General features: G+C 39.8%; 1 protein-coding gene across 3 annotated transcripts in view; it reads right to left on the bottom strand.

The window, feature by feature from the left end:
- The window catches only part of NAV3 (neuron navigator 3), a 405038-nt gene that overhangs the window by 228501 nt on the left and 154640 nt on the right, over positions 1-21897 (bottom strand). For all 3 annotated transcript variants that reach the window (XM_034771960.1, XM_034771981.1, XM_034771971.1), the window contains exon 3: positions 21533-21585. In XM_034771960.1, the coding sequence (XP_034627851.1) occupies positions 21533-21585 (53 nt within the window). The remainder of the gene's footprint in view (positions 1-21532; positions 21586-21897) is intronic.

Genomic DNA, 21897 nt, shown 5'->3' with positions numbered 1-21897 from the left:
ACAGATGAGAATAATTTTGCAATTACAAAAGTTCTAAGAGACCTCAACCAATTTCCACTCCTCAATGTTGTTTCAATCAAGAGTGGTATGGATCTCTGAACTCCATGTTTATTTAAGTAGCTAGTGATAGGGTTAAAATAGGCTGAGACACAGCTTTGCTTCACACCAAGAGTGGAAAGTAGCACTCTATCTGCTTATGTCTCGGGGAATGCAGTCTTTGCATTGTGACAAACATAATACATGTCATGTAGACCTGACACAAACATCAGATCTCCAAACTTTTCGTGCCCTACTTCCTTTACAGAAAATACTTTAGCCCTAACTATTAAGAAGGATGATGTTCCTCATTAGCATAACAGATATAATTAAAGTTACAGAGCATCCTAGCTGAACAGAATTTAGGGCTGCCAACTGTCTAATCACACAAACCCAAATACCCTTGCCTCCACCCTACCCCTCCCCGAGGCCCCATCCCTGCCCCGCCCATTCTCTGAGGCTCTGTCCCACTCACTTCACCCCCCCTCCCCGCCGTCCATCACTCGCTCTCACTTTCATCAGGCTGGGACAGGGAGCTGGGGTGGAAGAGGGTACGGGCTCTGGGCTGGGGCCAAGGGGTTCGGAATATGGGAAGGAGCTCCAGGCTGAGCCTCGGGCAGAGGGTTGGGGTGCAGGAGAGGATGCAAGCTCTGGGAAGGCGTTTGGGTGCTGAAGGGGGCTCAGGCTAGGGCAGTAGGTTAGGGTGCGGGAGGGAGTTGGGGTGCAGGAGGGGGCTCTAGGCTGGGGCAGGGGGTTGGGGTGCAGGAGGGGGTGCAGGCTCTGGGAGGGAGTTTGAGTGCTGAAGGGGCAGTAGGTTGGGGTGTGGGAGGGAGGTTGGGTGCTGTGTGGGAGTTGGTGAGGGGTGTGGGCTCTGGCTGGGTGACACTTACCTTGGGTGGCTCCAAGTCAGCAGCACAGTAGCGCTAAGGCAGGCTCTCTGCCTGCCCTGGCCTCACATCGCTCACGGAAGCGGCCAGCACGACGTTCCTGTGGCCCCTGGGTGGGGGGCTGAGGGGCCAGGCGGCTCTGCACATTGCCTCTGCCCACAGGCACTGCCACCATAGTTCCATTGCCCATGCTTCACAGCCAATGGGAGCCGCTGAGTCAGCGCTCAGCATGAAGGCAGCACATGGAGACCTCCTGGGCCCCCCCCTCCAGGGGCCGCAGGGACATCCCAGCTCCTTCTGGGAACAGCGTGTGGCCACGGCAGGCAGGGAGCCTGCCTTAGCCCCAGTGCGCCACCAGACTTTTAGCAGCCTAAAATCTCCCGGTTTGGTTTCAGTAGCCTCCGAGAGACAGAGTCCGATTCCGGGAGACTCCTGGCGAAACCGGGAGGGTTGGCAATCCTAACAGAACCAATTCAAGAAAGTATAGTACTCAAGGTTTGCAGGTAGGCAAATTGATTTCCACAGGTACACCAAACATGGGCCCAATTCTACCAACAGAGGTGTACATATAATTGTGTGCAGGATCAGGCTACCAGTGAACAACTTTGCACCGTTGTCACTAATTCCCCAAAGTGTTGGTCAGCCCATTTTATAAAAATAATACATTTTTGTCACTTCACAACCATAATTGTTTTTTAAACAAAGATTTTGGTTTCGGAATCCCACAGTAATGGCTCAACATATTATACAATCTTTACATTCAGGTAGTCTATATGCTAAACAGTATTTTCAATCATCACTTCAGCATTTATCACATCATTTACAAAACAGAGCTCTTTATTAAAAGCCCGGGATGAATAGGTAACCACACAATAAATCCTTCATTACCCATATATTAGATAGATGCAAACACACTCCATACCAAAATCTAGTGCTACCAATGAGTCTGTATGCTTGACAATGAAATTAGTTTTCAGAGTGACCAAAAGTTTCTGTAATAATATAAATCTTCTTTCTTAAAATTCAACAAAATCTGGGGCTGATTTTGAGACCTGGCTCCAATTTTGTGGACACACATAAACTCAGGCAAAATGTCTGTAATTTAGAAACCAACCTGCTCCATGATCACGATCAGATAGCAGTGTCCAAATTATATTTTATTTAATGGAACCTGCAAAGTTGTTCCCATAAAATGGGAGGCTGCTTCTAAAGATCAGGTCTTTTATCTTTATATTTTTAAAAATTGCTTATCAAAAATGCATGCTTTTATTTTTGTTTGTAGTCTTTAAAAAATACCAAATGGCAAGGCTTTCTGTGGATATTGAAAATGGATCCAACCAAGTCCCCGCATCTAAATACCACCCAAAATTTAGGGGGTTCATAATTTAGATACAGATCTATTGAAGTTAGGACCCATCCATCTCTAAGAAATATTTAGTAATATTGCAAATATGATACACCTAATTATTATGTGTAATGCTAAAGATATAGATATTAAAATCTGCTGTAACAAATAAAGCACTATAGATATGAATGGTCTACTTTTTATCGGAAACATTGTGGCATTTTAGTACTCTATAATGAGGATCTCAAACTTCATTGTACCATGACCTCCTTCTGACAACAAAAATGACTACATGATCCCAGGTGGGGGGACCTAAACCTGGGCCTGCCCAAGTCCCACCACCCTGGGCAGGGGAGGTCAAAGCCAAAATCTGAGCTCCGTCACCCAGGCAGTGGAGCTCGAGCTTTGGCTTTGACCCCAGGCAGTGGGCGGGCTTTGGCCCTGGGCCCCAGCATGTCAGCCCTAGGGACCCATTATAATGGTGTCACAACTCACTTTGGGGTCCTGACCCACAGTTTGAGAACCGCCGCTCTATAGAAATAAATAACTCAGCAGACACTTCTCCACAAATGAATGACAATACCTAATACCAGCAGTTAGTAGATTTATGGGAATAGCTCATTTGTGGGACTGAAACTCATCAGTGACTCACCATATAGAATATGTCTATTTATTATGATTGTTTTTGCTATTACTAAGACTAGCTTTCATCTCCTTTGGTTGGCAGACAATACTTTCTCCACTTCCAAGTTTAAACTGAACAGCAAGGTACTCATAAGACAAGTAATAATGACTAATAAAGCAGTATATTTGTTTATATTTATATGAAGCTCTGATAAATCTCTGCATTTGATTAGTATGCCTTCTTCTGTCGCTTACAGAAGACACACAAAAATCTGCAAAGTTTCCTTACCTTAAAAGAACATGCACAAAGAATGGGATTACTGCCTATATGCCTGTGTCTGTTAAACAGCCATGCTATGTTCTGGATTCCTCAAAGTGAAGTATGGAGGTGTCTTTGTAAATATGGCATCTTCTTGCTTAATACAGGTCTGATCCCTATGTATATTTCCAAATTATATATGTTTATTTTAGTGATAGAAATAGATTTTTATTTCTTTTATTTCTGTTAGCCAACACATCTTTGGCAATTGAGATGGGTTCTGTTCTGATTCACTTATTGAGCTCCAATTGAAGCACAGCTAAGGGAAATTAGTTAACAAAGGTATAACTGCTCAAAGAATTTATCTGTAGAAACTTTATTATAGGTGTGATGCATGAGCAGGGTGAACACGGCTTGACTTACAGGTTTCTCATTGAGCTCACAGGGCTAGCAGCTAGAAAAAAATTTCAACTTGCAAACAGAACATTTATTCTGGCAGTTACTGAAACTAACTAACCACGGAATGCCACAGATACTTTCCTTAGTACAAACACACTTCAATGCAATCAGGCATTGCAATTTTTTGAAGTGTAGGTCAACTCTGAAAAGTGATGTAAAAGTAGTATTGCGGAATTTTGTATATTTTGTGCCACAGTGATTTCTAATGTGCTTTGCTTACAAGTAAAGTTTTTTGTTTGTTTTACATATCCCAACATATAAACCTGAGATCTGAAAGTCAGGTTTGGTTCTTTCCCTCTTATAGATCATTATCACTAATAAAAGTTGAACAGCCACCCTCATAAGCAACTTTACAAATGAAACCTCCAGGTATAATTAATGCAAAAAATAGTAAACAATTATGCCGCTGTTAAACAAGATAGAGTAGCATAGAGCTCATTCTCATTTAAGTTCTGTAGTGCTGAGAGGTCTGAAATGGAGTAAAAATTTAGCTGGTCACTAGAATTAGCATATGATACTCTGAATACACACAAGGAACAGATCTGTTGAGAAAGAATATACCATTTTTAACAGCCTCCTTTCAGTAAAACAGATTATTAGGAAGGGGCAAGTTTAGCCAGAATATCAGTGAAAGCACCTGACTAACATTTATTAGCTTGTGAAACTGTGTACCAGTAGAATACAAGAACGCCTATCACTTGGCATTTCACATTAGATTGAACAAAACTGTAATAAATATGCAACAGGAAAAATCCTGCACTGGAAGGGAGATAGACTAGAAGATCAAATAGATCCTACTCTGGAGTCAATTCTGTGATTGTCATTTAAAATACCTAATTCATTGTAATTATAGGGGGTACACAACTTCATTCTGGGATGAGTATATTTCTTGCTGTGTCACATCAGTCACTAGTCAACTATTCGATTTTTAATAAGTTCATAATAAAGTTTTAGGGTTCTGACAGCTTATTTGAATATATCTTAATGACACAGCTCCATTTAAAAGGACAGAGCAATGCTTTCTAATGTTAGCTACCAGAAGTAGAGCGATGCGAACGTGAAATGGTCTTTCTTGATGTATTCATCGAAGAGCACCTCCCTACTGCATCAGGGAGGCTAGTCAGAAATGTACCCAATGGAGACCCAGCCTTTAGGTTTTTCTATAGAAGCTGTTATTATTGTATCCAACTATAGCACAGAATTGTATAGCGATCACCCATAGCATAGCAGTATCCCTACTATCTAATGTATTATTGTGGACCATTACTGTAGACCATTGTAGAACTATTTTTATTAAAACAAGGGAATAGTGTCTGATGTGGATCTGCCTGACTGAGAAATACGAGTACAAAGCTCAAAAATTAGACAATTAAACTACCACTACTTGTTTTCAATTAGAAATATGCACAGGGTCCTCTCCTAGTGCATGAGTCCCTGTATCCTGTACATCCATTACAGCCCTACTGCTTGAAGCAAAGAGTCCTGGAAAGAACAGGAAAATATTTCAAGGGTGGGGATGGCCTATATTGTAATCACCACTTAAATTGGACATCACTTTTGGCTAGGTCACATATACACTCACATACATACACAAACTTATTCTCTTTTTTGGCCTAGCCCACTTTAAGCCATTCTGCAGTATTCAAAAGCAGTATCTTTGCTCACTTTTTTTTTTCCATTGGCTCATATACTGCACACATCTGTGTCTTGCTGGCAATGCCTTTGTGGTGTGGGAAACACCCACATTTTTAGTTTGCCTTATAACTTTGTTCGTTTTGGGAGCCTTTTTTCAGCTTGTTTCCCTATTTTGCAAACTTATGTTTCACTAACATGCAGAATACTTATTTTACCTCTTCTTTAAATGTGTAGAAAATTGTAAAGGTACAGTCATAAAGAGAAAAGTATTAGCAATTCTGTATTCACATTTTTTATTAGAGATTAGAATAATCGACAACAGACCAAATACACCACACAGGCGACATATGAGTCTGAAGGCTTTTAACACCATATAGTTTCCCCAGGTGTTACAACTAAATAAACTAGCCAGAGCTCTACTATTTTCTCCTTTGGGGTAGTGGTAGTGAGGGGACACTGAGGTAGCAAAGCAAACAAACTATAGAAGAAAACACCGTGTGCTATTCTAATTACATTGTGTTTGCATGTGCGCACACGCACATATTATGGTTTTGCCAGTATGCGTTTTGGGCCTGATTCTCTGTTACTGGGATAAATTGGGTGTGTGACTCTGCTGAAGTCAACAGAGTCACACTGGTATAAAACTGGTATAATGAAATAGAAAATCAGACCAAGTTTTTTCTTTTTTTCCCTTTTATCTGTCCACCCTTATGAGCCAGACTTTCAACTCAACTCAGGTTGCATTTAGGCACCTACATAACGTGGCCTGATTTTCAAAACAGCTCAGGACTGAGAAGTTCCTATTGTTCTGGATGTGAAAATGGGGTGTTCAGCTCTTTTGAAAGTTTGCCAAGTCCTTTTATAGAAATCTGGAAAGTGTAAGGCAATTTAAATATAGGGGTCACACCCATTCCCCATACAATACAGCTGTTTCTCTTCTTGAAAATGTACATTAAGTGTAAATAACAAGGAATTATTGGAAGTCATTAAAAGGATTGGCCTCATCTTTCTTAAAAGTTACAAAGGATCTCTCTCTGTCACATACTCCATTTCCTTTGGTAGTGTTGGTGCTTTCACCTATTCTTCACAGGAGTTATGTCCCTAAAGTTCATTTACCAAAAAGGTGTAAAAATGTTCATATTGTATCTGGTATTTGTATTATTAATTTATTTATGGTAGCTCCCACTATGTGCTAGGTACTTTCCACATATTCAAGAAGGGCTGGTCCCTGCTGTAACAAGTATTTTTACTCCATCTCTTTTCCGTATTAAGTCATAAGATAAGGAGTAAAGCTCAGGAAATTCAGCACACAACACGAAGTGGATTTCTGATCCTCTTTCTTACAAGTGTTACAGTGCATCTAACTGGCTGGGTGCTTGTTCATACTGTATAGTGTATAATAGTTTAACAGGCATAAAAGATCTGAAAGTGAGCTAGTTTCAAACTTGTGAAAATGACTAATTTCATGTTGATCTCACTTCTTTAAAATGAGTGTTCTTATCAACATAGCACAATGGAAGAATGTTTTAGATCCCCAAACAAAACTTCTTGAATTGCTTTTGCTTTCATCAATGTCCCCTATTAAAAAAGTATATACCTACTGTAATCAAGGTTACTACCAAAATCAGTAAATACTTCCAAATAGGAACTCATGGGGGAAAAAAACACACTATCCAAAGCCTTGAATCTGTCCTGAAGTTCTACAAAATCTACTCTGTTCCCACTGAGGAATCTTCAGGTACCATGATTACTGCGTTCAGTGTCTGTATGCCAAGGGAAACTTCTATGCATGGATTTTCCTATGCTGAACAGCCTCTGCAGCACTGTTCCCTTTGCCTAGGACTGTGCGGTGCGCTCTCCATGGAAATATGGATTCATGCTATTGAGGGGTGGGGTTGGTGACTGGTGTGGAGAGGCAAGGTTGGAGACACGCATACATGTCCAGTAAAATTTGCACAAATATAGGGAAAGATCAGAATAAATTATTAGAAGATTTTAAAATAATCTCATTCCTTAGTCAAGGGTTCCATTTCCAATGGCCCCCCAATAATGTCATTTTGATATTAAATGCATTTTTGCAATTTTGCTGGAAGACAATGTTCAGTCTGAGTGGGTGATGTACATCTGCAAACCCACCCTTTTAGCAGCTGTTGTTGGTTCTACTGGGAGATGTTAAGTTGCTTCTGCTTACTCACTGGTGCAGGTGGCCTGTTACCTCACCAGGATATAAGGGACATAGGAGAATCATTCTATGGAAATTATAATACTTTTCTGGATGTTAGGTATACCCTATTGACATTCCCTGTTCCCTAACAAAGTCTTTATTTACTAATGGAATAATTAAGGAAGCATTTAATGAAAATATGCAGCATCGAACTACCCAAGTAATGTCAACCCAAAAGCCTGTTCCAATTTCAACCAGGGCCTTTCAATAAAAAAAATCTACACAAATTAAAAATAAAGTTATTGGAACCTTTTGGGGAGAAAATTCCCCTTAGAGAATAATAACTACTGGTATGTGGAAGGTCTTGAAGGCAAAATTTTTGAGGAAATGATGAGGGAGTTATTTAAAACCCACATACCTTCCACTTCCATCTCCAACAGATATTAAAAAGAAATATGTGACCCAAATTCATCCACCTTACACTTCCAATGCAAAATTTTAACAGTGACCCCAGCAATGTTAAAGCAAATTAACTCCCCAAATACTTGGACTGTGCAATAGGCAGATGTACTGATCTGTTCATACAAGAATGTAAAAGGTCACTTGGAAGGACAGAGTGTGAGTTGTATGAAGCACGACATTCTCTGCTTAGATCTTCACAGTACAGCAGAAATATGTTTATCCAATCTAACTGGGACCAGGACTAGATCAGATAATCAAAAATTCAGATAATCCAGAGATTATTTAACAGCCACAGGAAAGATTGCCCGCTTCTGGACCCATGTACGCTGGTTGTTCGGTTAATATGGAGGGTTGGATGAATGCAGTTCTACTGTAGTTCCCTATGTTGGTATTTTATTCCGTGTACATGTGTGGAATTTCTCTTATCAGTGAAAAAGCTGCACATATAGGAAGGTCAGAAAATTGAAGATAAATACTACTCTAAGGATCTGTGAGATATTTTTCTTAAGGAGATTACATGGTTCATAGATTCATTGGGGCCACTGTGATCATTTGGTCAAATCTCCTCTTTGAAACAGGTCATAGAGCGTCCCTGAATTAATTCATTTGAGCTATAACATCTTTTAGAAAAATATCCAATTTTGATTTTAAAATCCCCAGTGATGTAGAATCTTCCCCAACCCATGGTAAATTGTACCACTCGTTAATTACCCTCACTATTAACAATTTGCATCTTATTTCTAGTCTGAATTTGTCTTGCTTCAACTTCCTGTCATTGGATCTTATTATGCCTTTGTCTGCTAGACCGAAGAGTCTTCTATCAAATATTTGTTCTGCATGATCCAGTCACCCGTTAACCTTCTTTTAGTTAAGCTAAACAAATGATGCTCCTGAAGTCTATTACTATAAGTCATGTTTTTCAATCCTTTTATAATTCTTGTGGCTCTTCTCTGAATCCTCTCCAATTTATCAACATCCTTGATGTTGAACTGTGGACACCAGAACTAGACACAGTACTTCAATAATGGTCATACCAGTACCAAATACAGAACTAATACAGGTTCCGTACTCCCACTCAGTATTTCTCTTTATATATCCTAGGATTGCATTAGTCCCTTTTGGACATTGTGTTACACTGGAAGCTCATGTTTAAACATAAGCAGATACAACAAATAGAAGCACTTGGTTATTTCAGTGAGTCTGCCTATAGTATTTAGTAGTTATGCAATGCCTCTCTTTCAGTTATGTACCTTTATTTAAATATTTATGGAGATTAACCAGCTTCAGAAAAGTGGAAGGCATCATACAGATGTACCCCTTACTCTGTTAAACAAAATACTCTCCACTAGGTCAAAATGCAGACTATAATAGAAGATTTAATTAAACCTTTGAGGGTATTTCAGTTTTCTCCTCCCTGACCATTTAGTATAGCAACTATGGCATTCAGCACACCAGAAAAAAGCATCTTTTAAAAGGAATGATAATGTCAATCAGTGGCAGGATGAATCTTTACAGTATACATAAACAGATAAAACTACAGAGCACTTTACTCCTAGACGTATTGTGAACTTTGCAAATGGAATCCATCCCAATGCCCTTTTGGCTTTCTAACCACTCACTGCTGATTATATTGGAAGCTACAATACTACAGCATGTGGAGGAGAGACATTGACAATTTAATATTTTCTACTGACTTGCCCTTTGGATTTCATAAGAACCAACCCTGATTTTTTTAATTACACATATTCACCTGTCAGTTTTCAATGTAATTATACTTCACACTTTAGACCTGTGATTGACTCTGCAAACATTCAGTTCCACTTATAGCCAACAAATCATTCCTACAACATACAAACTCCTGACCCTCAAATATATGCAAAGAAAGAAAGAAAAGAACCACTGAGCTCATCAGATGAAAGGTCCTGCAAAATACTTAATAATTAGTCATAATCTCTACATATTCAAAGCATTGCACAGAGAGTTGTTTACTGAAATCTAATTAAATCTCATACAGACCTATGGTCACATGGCTGGTTTTCTGGCTCTAACCTATACAGAGAAACTATAAGGAAAACCAGAGCTTAACCAATCTCATTGGCTTCTTTTTAAGTTCAGTCTTCATGTTATTGATTCAAATAAAACTGAAATTTAAAAGAAAATTTAAGAGGTGCAAAACCACATTAAATAAAAGACATGGCAAAGTTTACCAAAAGAAATCCAAATTTCAAAATCCAAATCAGAAACCCACAAAAGTCGAGTGTTCAGATGGAAGGCTCAAATTCTAGTCTTCAATCATGCCATTGTACCTAAGTGGTGTTCAATATTCAATATGTTCAATATTCTGAAAACTTCATATAAAGAACACTCTAATCTGCCATATCTCTGCAGTATAAAGAGTTAAAATAGATTACACATATAAACCAACCCCTGCAGTGTATCCATATATCTACGTTTTCATCTCATGCTCATCAACAGGCTATCTGAGCACCCTTTGTGGGGTTTCACTCTTAACACAGAGTTTTGTGCCTAAAGTCCTAGTGAAGGGGAAAATTCAAAAGTTCTGTTTCATAAGCAATACACTCATAAGTCTGAAAGCGAAATTCTGGCCCCCTGAAATTAATGGGAGTTTTGCATTGACTTCAGTAGAGCCAGGATTACTCCTTGATGCTTAGCCAAAAAAATGTTATCATAGTCTTCTGAAGCACTTGAGTTACCTGGATGTACAAGCAACCATATTGTATGTTGTCACTTTCACTTCTAGCCATAGCCAAAGTTAGCATATCTATGTGAAGTGCATGAATGTAAAAATGTTTGAAATAGTTCTCCAAACATTTTCACACCCCAAAATCCAGTAAGCGTTATTAAAAAGTGAAGTATTTGGACTACATCTTCAGCTTTGCCAATTTACACTATGTAAGGATAGGACTGCTTATCACAGAAGGTCCAAAGAACTTAGAAGTCCAAAGTGAGGCCCAAGGTTCATTTCCAAAATCTAAGTATACCTACACACCTACATCTTCCACACACCCTTGCTGATGCTGTATATATAAACCTGGGTGATTGCTCCTGCAAAAAGCTAGTTTAGGGACCTGAGGAGAAATACCAAGCCAGAATCAGCAGAAGTGACCAAAGTGTCAAGAGTACCGCAGGGATCTAATCTTATGCTTTCAACATGTGAGATCTTGGTATGATCAAGTCCAAACTTGAGCCTTACCTTTGACTGACTCTGAACTACAACAGTGAAACTAATACATATCCAGACACTGGGTCAGAACCTCAGGTAAGGTAAATCAGTATAGTCCCATTTATTTCAATGGAGCCATGCTGGTTAACACCAGCTGAGGATCTGGCCCATGCCTCCTCAAACCATGACATGATGGTTTTAAAAACTCCTATGACACCAGAAAGCTGGCAAATAATGTATATGTTTATTTTAAAAGAAAATTGGTACTAGTCAATTGTAACTGAGATCTTGTGTACTAAGTTTTAGGTCGGAGCAACTTTTTATAGGTAACTTACATAAAAAGTAAGAAGATTCAGTTTATATTGTTATGAACATGGTCAAAAGCCCTTATATGGAGGGGAATTAATGAACTCTGCTGAAATAAAAAGACTTTGTGATAACTTGTCTGTGACACTAGCAGATTAACTCAGTTTAAATACAACTTTGTACTGTATAACCTAGTTGTATTTCCCACGGTGGGGTCATACATTGTAATATAGTTCCTTAGTGTTTACATTCAAGTCCAAAAGAATCACACAAACATTTGATGAAACCTGATATTTAATACAAGCCAGTTAGGACATATAGTAAAAAAAAAGTTGTTTTGAAATGATTTTCTGTTTTCTTGTAAAGCTTGAACTTGTGTCTTTGCAGTTCACCTAAATATCATGCTTTTTATCTGCTATTTTTAAATATGCTAAGCATTCTAGACATTCCCAGTATTCATAACATGCTACTTTTTTTTCGCTATACAAGACCATAAAGATATACCACTATGTAGCAGACATATTTACTATAATCCTTCTGCTACTATATTGGGAGAAATGTATTCACTGCTGTAACCAACAGGTGCTTTCTAAAATACTTGCCATAGTTCTTCTATATGTTCATGATCAACTTTAAGTGTATTTTAATATACTACACTATATAGGATGAGTGTTTTCTCTATCTTTACTGAAACTGATACATGATTTTTTCATTAAATAGCTGCTGACTTATACTCAGGATTAAATGTGTTCAAACGGCAAGCAACTCAAAACCCTAAACTAAAGGGCTAATGAGTGCATGTGCTTCCTCTTTACTGATTAGTGCACTGTTTTCTAGCACATGATACCCAGGATGTGTTCCTGCTGAGCTTTTTCTTTTATGACATCACACAATCAGATGTGAGCAATTCAATGGAATATGTAGCTCACAGTTTGGTGCGAATGAATAACTCTGAGTCGCTTTGTGAAGAGAAATTGTCAAAAATCCTGTGGTTCTTTTAAAGTTCTCTGATCTCATATGGTTGCAAAGAGGACTGCTTGCTTCAGTGCAGAATAAAGGGTTCCGGGGGGGGGGGGGGGGGGGGGAGGCGGAAGTGGGACTAAAGCAGGATTATAATCGTATCAGACAAGTAAATGATTAAAAATGGCAAAAATGAAATGGAGAGAACTAAAATTCAATACTTCCTTCCTCAAAAAATGTGTGTGCCTACATGTTTGTGTCTGTTGTATATACATATATATTATTATAGACGGAGCTGGCAGCAAAAGCTACAGCCAAGTTTCCGAATATTTTCCATTATAATGCTGTTGTCAGGTGCTTATAATTTTGAAAAACTTTAGCCATTTGGCCTGAAATTTCCCATGTTTGGGTGCCTGGCTCAGACTGATTTTTTATTTTAATTTTATTTTCTTTTTTCTTTTTTGGTGTGGAAAGTTTCAGCAAAAACATCAGAGATTAGATGAGAATTGGGAAAAAAGACATTGTTATTGCTAATGTTTAAACTTTCTTACAGCTGTTGACTCTTAGTGCCGGCATGCTTTGGAACAGGAATTGACCTGGGATCAACAGGGAGATCAACCTAGGATTAGAGAGGTTTTTTTGCTGTCCCCATTAAAAGCCACCAAAATTTGGTACAGTTATAGGACTTTGAAAATCAGTTTGTACATGTGCGGTAGATACCTTTCAGAGGCTGGCAGCTAAATTCTCTGAACAATCTGTCAGCACTAAGCATGCTCTAGCCTGCAATGGCTCTTCCTGATAGTTGGAGAATGCTGGAACTGAGAGCAGGAAGCTAGTCCTTCCTGTGCTGTCAATGCGACTGCTGCTGGTGTCAAGGGGAAGAAGAGTCTATAACCGCTAGTTCAGATGACCCCCACAGAATCTAGTAGAGAACCCATATTTTGATTCCTAACATTTCTCTGTTATAAGCATGTATCTGTGAAACTCACTGGCAAGCACGTATCTGTTTCACACATATCCCCCCCACACACACACTTCTAGTGGCTGGTCCACATAGAGAATACCAGTTACCCTGTTAGATCCAGTCCTAGAGGTGCGTGCTGTGGCTCTAAAGATTCCTACCTTGTTGATGAATCCTGTGGGCACCAATATGGTTCCACATGGTGGAATGTCTTCTTTTTTAAACACACAAAAACTACATTAAGAGAATACTAAGGTTACTAAGTTAAGCAGTAAGAAGTTAAGAAATGCCAGACTTAACATTGCCTATGCAATTTGAATTTTGCTTCCTTGTGCATATGCTTTATGATACAGTATTTAAGACCTTTAACCACATTTGAGGAGTTGACTCAGGAGCAAGCCAGAACAGAAGGTTTAATTTCCAGAATATATACAATTTTGATTGAAAAAGATGTTGATAAGAAAACAACTGAGCTGAAAAAAATGGGAGAGTGATTTTGACAAAGAAATTGATCTAGATGAGGGGGTCTCTAAATAGGAAAACTGCCCTGGAGAACTGATTCTCTCACTGCTTCTGAGTCTCCATGTGATGCTGGTCAAGTCCTTTAACCCAAACTTTTCACAGGTGGCCACTAATTGTTCCTCAGTTTCTGAATGCTCAACATGAGAAGTTTAGGTCTAGATTTGCACAAGTGATGAGCACTCACAACTGCAACTGAAGTGAGAGCTGTGCTTTCAACATATGAAATTCTATATAAATGCCAAGTACTCTGAAAAATCAGGCCCAGGTGTCTCAAACTGGCACCCAAATTAATGGAGACTTTTGCCAATATTGAAAAGCTACCCGTTCTGTGAACTGAATCAGGCAAAGATCATATGGAAAAATAATATATGACCATGTAATTTAAGATTGTATCACAGTGCAAATATACATAAAGGGAACATGTTAAGGTTATCTGGACACCCTTAATTGTGGCATTTCCTGACCTTTGACTTCAGAATGTAAACATTAATTTAAAATAAAAATATTTTGTACAATATTCATGCATACACATTGTGAACATATAGAGGACTTTAAGCAGAACTTTTATTTCAATAGCATTGGTGAATTACTATACTAAGCCTGTATTATATTATTCTAAATATATAATTGGTATTTAATGGAATCAGTTCTGTTTCTTTGTGGACAAACTACACATGTAACTAACTGAATTTTTCTACAGCCCACTAAGCATATGCTTGGTGACTTGATCCTTAAAAGAAGACAACAGTGATTTTTACCAAGTAATTCTGAGTTTAGATTCCTGGCCAAATTGGTAAATGCATTGATGGGTTTGATGGAGCAATTCAGCCTGATTTAGGTATATAAGTTTCAGCTGGAAGAGAGACAAAAGGCATCTTTCAGGTCCCAATTCTAATTCCCTCTAATTCCCCAGTTTTGTTGGCCAATGTTTCCAATAAATAAACTGGATGACAATATACATAGCTGACAGATTTCCCCTGTAAAGGAAAATACCATAGATGCTAATGAAACTGTTTTAATTTCTGCCCCATTGTACAGAGAGGATACTCAATTTTCCAGTATCCTGACTGTAGATGATCAGAAGCCTTTTCCTACCAAGCAGGGGCATGCACAAGGGTGGACAAGCCTTCCAATAATTAACAGGGGCAAATAGTTCCTCCAGCCGTAGGGGCTGGCAGCAGGGAAAGCATTCTCTTCCAGCCCTGGAGTTGCGGTGGGAGCTGACAGCAACTCTGGCCCTGGGGCCATGGTGAGGGCACAGAACGTGGCCCCCCTCAAAAGCAGTGAAATTTAAATTCCTGTGCATGACCCTGCAACCAAGTGAGTCCAACACATATAGCTTCCACACCCTCTTACTTTTCCTAGTAAGTGCAATGCCCTTCTTAATTTATAGCTGTACAACGCCCATAGACAAAATCATATTGGTTTCAGCACATACAATTCTGGACAGGAATTCCTCTATGCTCCTAGCCAGTTCTATAGCTATAGTCTAGAAGCCACTATTTAGAAGATATGTTGGCTTTTAAGAAGTGGAAAAAAGTGCATATTCAGACATTGCAGTGACGGAAATCATATAAGCATGCAGGATAGATAGGGGAAACTGCCCTGGTGTTTGAACAATACTGACATTGTGGCCTCTCTTAGAGAACTTGTGAGAGATCCCTTTTCATGTGACTTTAGATGCATCTCAAACAGTAAAGATTTCAAAGTTATTTTAAAAATGTACAAGAGACCCATTAGGCCAGTGGTCTTTGCCCTGCTAGTAGGAAAATAGATTTCCTTGTTTTGCTTTCCAAAATGGGCACTCATAAAACTTCAGACTGCTCTGCTGTTAATTGGGATAAACTTGGTGCTAATGTTTGGGCCTTCAAGTGTAGGTCTTCTGAAAGTCACTGCATAAAAAAGACACCATTTTGCTTAGTGCATCTGTATCTTTTGTGCACCCAGAATCAAGGCCGGCTCCAGCATTTCTGCCACCTCAAGCAATTGGAAAAAAAAAAAAAAGCCGCGATGGGCGGTGGCAGTTCAGCGGCAGGTCCTTCACTCCTAGAGGGAGTGAGGGACCTGCCGCCCCCAAATTGCCACAGGTGCGCCCCTCTCCTTTGGCCAGGGCCGGCTCCAGGGTTTTGGCCGCCCCAAGCAGCCAAAAAAAAAAAAAAAAAGCCGCGATCGTTATTTGTGGCGGCAATTTGGTGGAAGGTCCTTCGCTCCGAGCGGGAGTGAGGGACCATCCGCCAAATTGCCGCCAAATAGCTGGACCTGCCGCCCCTCTCCGGAGTGGCCGCCCCAAGCACCTGCTTGCCAAGCTGGTGCCTGGAGCCGGCCCTGCCCAGAATCATACTTCCTTACAACAGTGACTAAAACAAATTTCTACTGCTTTTTTACTCATGTTAGCACTGCAGAGCCAACACAGCTGGGAGAGAGAAAGCTGGATTCTAGAATTTCTTGCATACATCTACTAAATTCCAATTACAGCCAATTGTGTACATCTGTGCAAATCACTGAAAGCATGGGGTTATTCAAGAAACACAGGGGGTAGAATTAGAAGTCAAGGAGGTTGCACAAGTATAACTGAGGTCAGAAATTGGCCTGAAGAGGAGGCCTCCGGCATGAGAAAGAAGGAACTCAGGTTGGCTTTCAAATTCCCAGACTGAATGTGTAGTAATGGTATTTAGGGAGGAAGTCCCTACTCCTGTATTTCTAAAAATATATATATTTCCAGTTGTAATCTGATTTCAGAATATAAACCATTTCAGAGTATAACACACTTTAATGGAAAAACTGGCTTGGAAATACTCTGATGTGTAAACATCAATATGATATCCAGAATGTATATATCCAATTTCACTGCGATATTTACAGATTTGACCTTTGATATCCTTAATCTAAATTCCTCATATTTTTAGAAATAAACCATGATACTATTTTTAGTATCGACTCCTTAAAACCAAAGGTTGAAACACAGAGAAGTTTCCAGCTTCTCAGCATTTCACACAGGTGTATGCAGGATGATAGTATATGGGTGTCATGCTATCCATTCCTCTCTGTGCAGATTCTGTTTTCCTTCACTGGGCAGGGGCAGAAGCTATACAATTTGGAGGTTGAATTTGGCCTGTAAATTTTATGAGGAAAATACAGAATATTTGTTAAGTCCTCTCCCCCAGAAAGAAAAAAAAATAGCTTCCTCTCTATCATTTTTATTTCTCACAGTGGAGGGCATCACTGGGTTTGGACACAACTCTGGGTTTTAGTTGCTAAATTCACCACAATGAAGGCAATCCAAGCTCCACACACCTTTCTCCTTTCATACATTCAAAGACTTTTAGGTTAAAAAGGGACCATTATGATCATCTAGTCTGACTTCCTGGCCATAGAATTTCACTTAGTAATTCCCGAATGAAATCCATAGCTTCTGTCAGATCTAGAACATATAATTTAGAAATACATCCACTCTTGATTTAAAGACTTGAACAGGGGAAGACATTGATTTCTAAAGAGCAATTCTAAGTGCAGATTCTTGGCCAAATTGGCAACAAGTATCGACTGGCTTGGTGGAGCAATTCTGCCTGATTAGATATACATTACTTTGCAATGTCTAGCCACCACGTCTCCTATAGCAGAGATTCACCAGTTCTCTAAAACCAAACCCAATGTTCCTAATTTGAGAAAAGACAACTCCCTCTTTTGGACAGGGATAGGCATACCATTCTGTTTATTCAAGGAAGAAGAAGGGCAGGTCCCATTCTTAAGTGCAAAATTCTGGTACTCTCCTGTTGTTCTAAATCTGGTAAATAAATCTAGACACAAGAGAAAACCCCCTGGTAGATGGCTGAACAAAGATGTCCTAGTTTAGTTCCCACTTGTCAATTGACAGCATGTGACAACTGAGTCTGTGAGCCCTGAAGTTTGTGGTGATCCTTGTGTATGTGACTCTGGAATGGCAGCCCTGCTTTTCTAGAATGCTTTTAGTGGCTTTGTGGCTTGGATTAGTGTTCTTTGTTTCTCCCAGCAAATTTTGTGTATTCAGCAATAAACATTTTTCACCCTCAATGTGAATGTGTTCCTGGTACTTTTGAGAAGAAGCCTTCAATGATATTAGTGACTGTTTTGAAGGCACCATCGAAGTCTGATAAAATTTAGTGCCATTGTTAGGTAGAAGAATTGAAAGATTTAGGGGTGCCCCACTGGCCACAAGTTTATTATGTGCACATTGCCAACGTGAGCATGAACTGTAGACATTGAAAAGGAAGTACTTGGGTAGATCACTGCAAGGAAATAATTAAAAACTAGATTTTTAGGAACTAGAATTATGGATGAATTGCCAACTAAGGTGTCTCATCTCCAAAAATCATCTCCAAAACAGACAAGAGTCAGAGAGAACACTAAGAAGGTATTTTGTTTGTTGTTGATTAATTATGAATCAGTGCTGGTAATATGACTGGAATATATATAGAGAGAGAATGTGTTCACCGCAACTTTCCATCCAGTGGGCTTTGCCCACCTGTCTGGAATAAAAGGGGCATGGCCCCTTTAAGAGATTTCCCCTACAATGGGATGGCGGGGTTGGGGAAAAGTTTACAGGGACAGACAGGAAGATCTGGAAGCTGTTGGGGGCAAAGTCTCGAGAAAGTCGCTGTGCTGCCCTTCATGCTGACAAGAGGTGGGGTGGTATTTATACCCCTGGAGAACCCCTTTTTAACTGGAATTGGGCTGACACCACCCACAAACTTGGCAAAAGGAACAGGTTTCCTCATGATCCACTGCAAGAATTTTGCTAGTTGCACTTTTCTTTAGGGGCTGGGAAGAAATTTTTTCCTCACTTCCAGATTGGTCGAGGTGGAGTGGGGTTTTTTGCCTTCCCCATGGTGAGTCTGGGACCTGTTGGGATGGAGCAGTGGGGTTAAGCTTATAATGTCACAACTTAGTATGTAAAACTTGTGGCGGATGTCCAGTGTGGGCAATCACTATGGAAGGGATATCGTTATCAGATAGAATTGATTGATGAAGGATTTGAAGGAAAGTATCCCTTAAGGGAGCTGAGTAAGGGAGCTGGGGGTCCTCTGTCTCATACAGCAGGGAGCCGACTCCCCTCCTTTTCCTAGCCTCTGTTAAGGGAGCTGAAGAAGTAGGGTTTGAGGTTCCTATGTCTGGAATAGTGGGGAGCATCAGCTGATGCTCCCTTTCTTTTACAGCTCCCTTTCACCTCATAAAAGGAGAGGGTGTCAGGTTCCCAGCAGCGGGATAGCTGGAACTTGGTTGGGGATTATGTGCAAATGATTAAGGAAAGGATGATGACCTGCACTTTACAATTTATTGCCAGGTACTCCCAGATATTTTATGTGAATAGAAGTTGCAGCCTAATTAAACCACATCCATTGCCTGCTGTGGTTTTTCGGTCATGGCAGGACAAGTTATGTTTTCAGCAGTAGGACACCCAGGTAAATGCCCTCTTTCTTCACATAAGCTAGAGGTGGGGCAAAGATAGCTTTATTCCTGAAGGCTGCCAATGTCCCCAATGGACTTTTCCAGCACTGTGAAGTCCTGAGGCATAAGTATGTCCTGCCCATGACCTTATGACTTCAACCAGGAGTGGGATGAAACAATGGGCCACTACAACACACAAAGATTCCCTCTACGCAGGAGCAACATTAAGTGGGCCAGAACTACTAGGATTCTAGCTACTTTGTGGTGCCAAAGAAGCACAAAGCAGCCACAGTAGATCCATGCACAGCATTTACGTACTTAATTTTTACTGTATGGAAAAATTGTTAAAAAATTAAAGTTGTTTTATTTTACATTTTCAATAAGAACACTTTTTCCTGGGGCACTTTTATTGAAAATGGGGTAGAAAGAGAATGCGATCTTAGCATATTTTGGGGGAGTTCTATGGGCTTGTGTTATACAGGAGCTCAGACTAGATGATCACAATGGTTCCTTCTGGCCTGGAAATCTATGAATCTAGCAATATGAAACAAATTAAGGAGAAAAGCGGAGAGCTACCCCGGCGGAAGAGTTACAAGTTGTGCTCGGGTGTCGGAGGAGAGAAAGCAAAGACAAACAGTGATCATATGAAGCAAAAGAAACAGCAAAATGATGCCAGGAAAGCAAGCATATGGCAAACAGCTATTGAAAAGAAAGCAGCGCGATTCAGTAGCTAGGGCACAGTACAACCTACAAGTACTCAGGAGACTTGGGTGCTATTACCAGCTCTCCAATTACTATATTCCATTGGGCAAACCTCTTAACATCTCACTACCTCCATTTTCCCATCTGCAAAACTGGAGAAAATGATGCCTCCCAACCCTGGCACGCTGCTTTAAGATGTACAGATCTAAAATGCTATTAAAACGCTAACAAGGGAGGCAGCATGGCCTAGCACACTGAGTTCAATTCCCAGCCCTGTGTGGCCTTAGGCAAGTCTTTACTTCTCCACACTTTTGTTTTTCCTCCTGCCCTTAACATGTGTCTTGGCGCATCAGGATAGTGATTGACTTTTACTACTCATGTGCATAGTGCCTAGCACAATGGGGCTCCAGTCTCAGCTGGTACCTCTACTTTTTGCAGTAATACAAGCAATGAATAATAATAACTATTTGTGCGTGTGTTTGTGTTGTTATAAGAAGTTAGAAAGCAGAGATAACACTAAATGATACTGTGCATTTTAATGATTTTGGTTTCTCTCAAAGTTTTAAAAACAACCACGTAATTACTTAGTTTCATTTTACCTAAAAATCTCTCCTTATTCTTTTTCCAGTTTACAGAAAAAAAACTTGCCTAAAAAAAGGTGACCAAATGTAAACACTCTTGATAATCTCCAATTTCCACTTTCTTGTCTAGTTCCAGTAGTTTGCTAATACGCAACCTCACCAAAAGACACATCCAAATCTTCTCACTCCCAAAGCATTACCAGCAGTGAATATGGGTAAATTATTCACACATTATTTGAATGTGAATAAGCAGCTACAACTCTTGGAATTGGGCTAGTGCAGCAGTTCAAAGACAGCGCAGTGTTGATATCAAATGATTGCCGTAGATGAGAGGTGATGTAACTGAAAACCAGATTTTGTCCCTATCATTTCCACAACCTGCTAATGAAGTTCTCGTATTAAGCCTGCAGTTTACTAACCAATCAAGACAACAAAAAATTAAGCCTCCATCTGAATTATAGTCAATTAAGGCTAGTTGTCTGAGAGTATTAAACTGTCTTTAGCTGGCTGCCAGTTATAGGTCAGAGAGCTATATGCCCAACGTGCTATTTCTGAAAATATTAGAGTCAGAGCATTCAAATGGACTTCAGAGTGGACAAGCCAAAAGGCTATTTATATTCAAAAATAAGTTGGCAAGGCCTGTATTTAAAACCAGCTGTCCAGACACAAAGGCTCCCCTTAAAATTTATTGTGGGGTTTATTGCCTTTAAAACTGAAGTTAAAAAATTATCTGGATAGTCAGGAGAAGAGCAGGTTTGTTACAACAGTTCACTATGTTCACTGGGACTCAAGAAATTTTGTTGCTCAGCTAACTCAAGACCCTGAGCTAGTTTGTACCAAAGTGAATTGACAAACCCCAACCATATGCAGCAAGGTATCAGGAAGCTTAAAAGAGAATTAGTAGTTTATAGTAAACATGGGTTTGAGTATTCCACAGTTAAACAAAATAAATAATCATTAAAAAGCATCTTAACAAAGAGAAGAGATTCTAATATTTACTAAGAATTTATGTTATTCTTACCATTTGAGATTGGCTCCTGGGACAGCCATTGATATCTTCAACCTTTTCATTGGCTAAAGAAAAACAATAAAGTGAAAAAAAACCCACAAGAATAAACTGGGGGGGGGGGACAACAGAAGAAGAATAGAAAAGGCAAAGCAATAAAGTGTGCAGGGGTTTGTTGACACAGAGCTCCCTTCCCAGTACAGTACAGCCCTACAGTAACAACACTCTTGTTAGCAGCAGTTTCTTCCACATGCACAAATCATGCAAAAGGGAAGTGCGAAGGAGGTTGCTGCTAATTCTTCAGCCCCTGCCAAATGACTGCTGACATGAAGTCTTCCAAAACTGTCTTTGCAGGGTCAGGATATAGTTTCAAGGCATCC

The sequence above is a fragment of the Trachemys scripta genome, chromosome 1 (genome assembly GCF_013100865.1).
Source record: "Trachemys scripta elegans isolate TJP31775 chromosome 1, CAS_Tse_1.0, whole genome shotgun sequence".
Lineage (NCBI taxonomy): Eukaryota > Metazoa > Chordata > Testudines > Emydidae > Trachemys > Trachemys scripta.
This window is presented reverse-complemented; position numbering and strand designations above follow the sequence as displayed.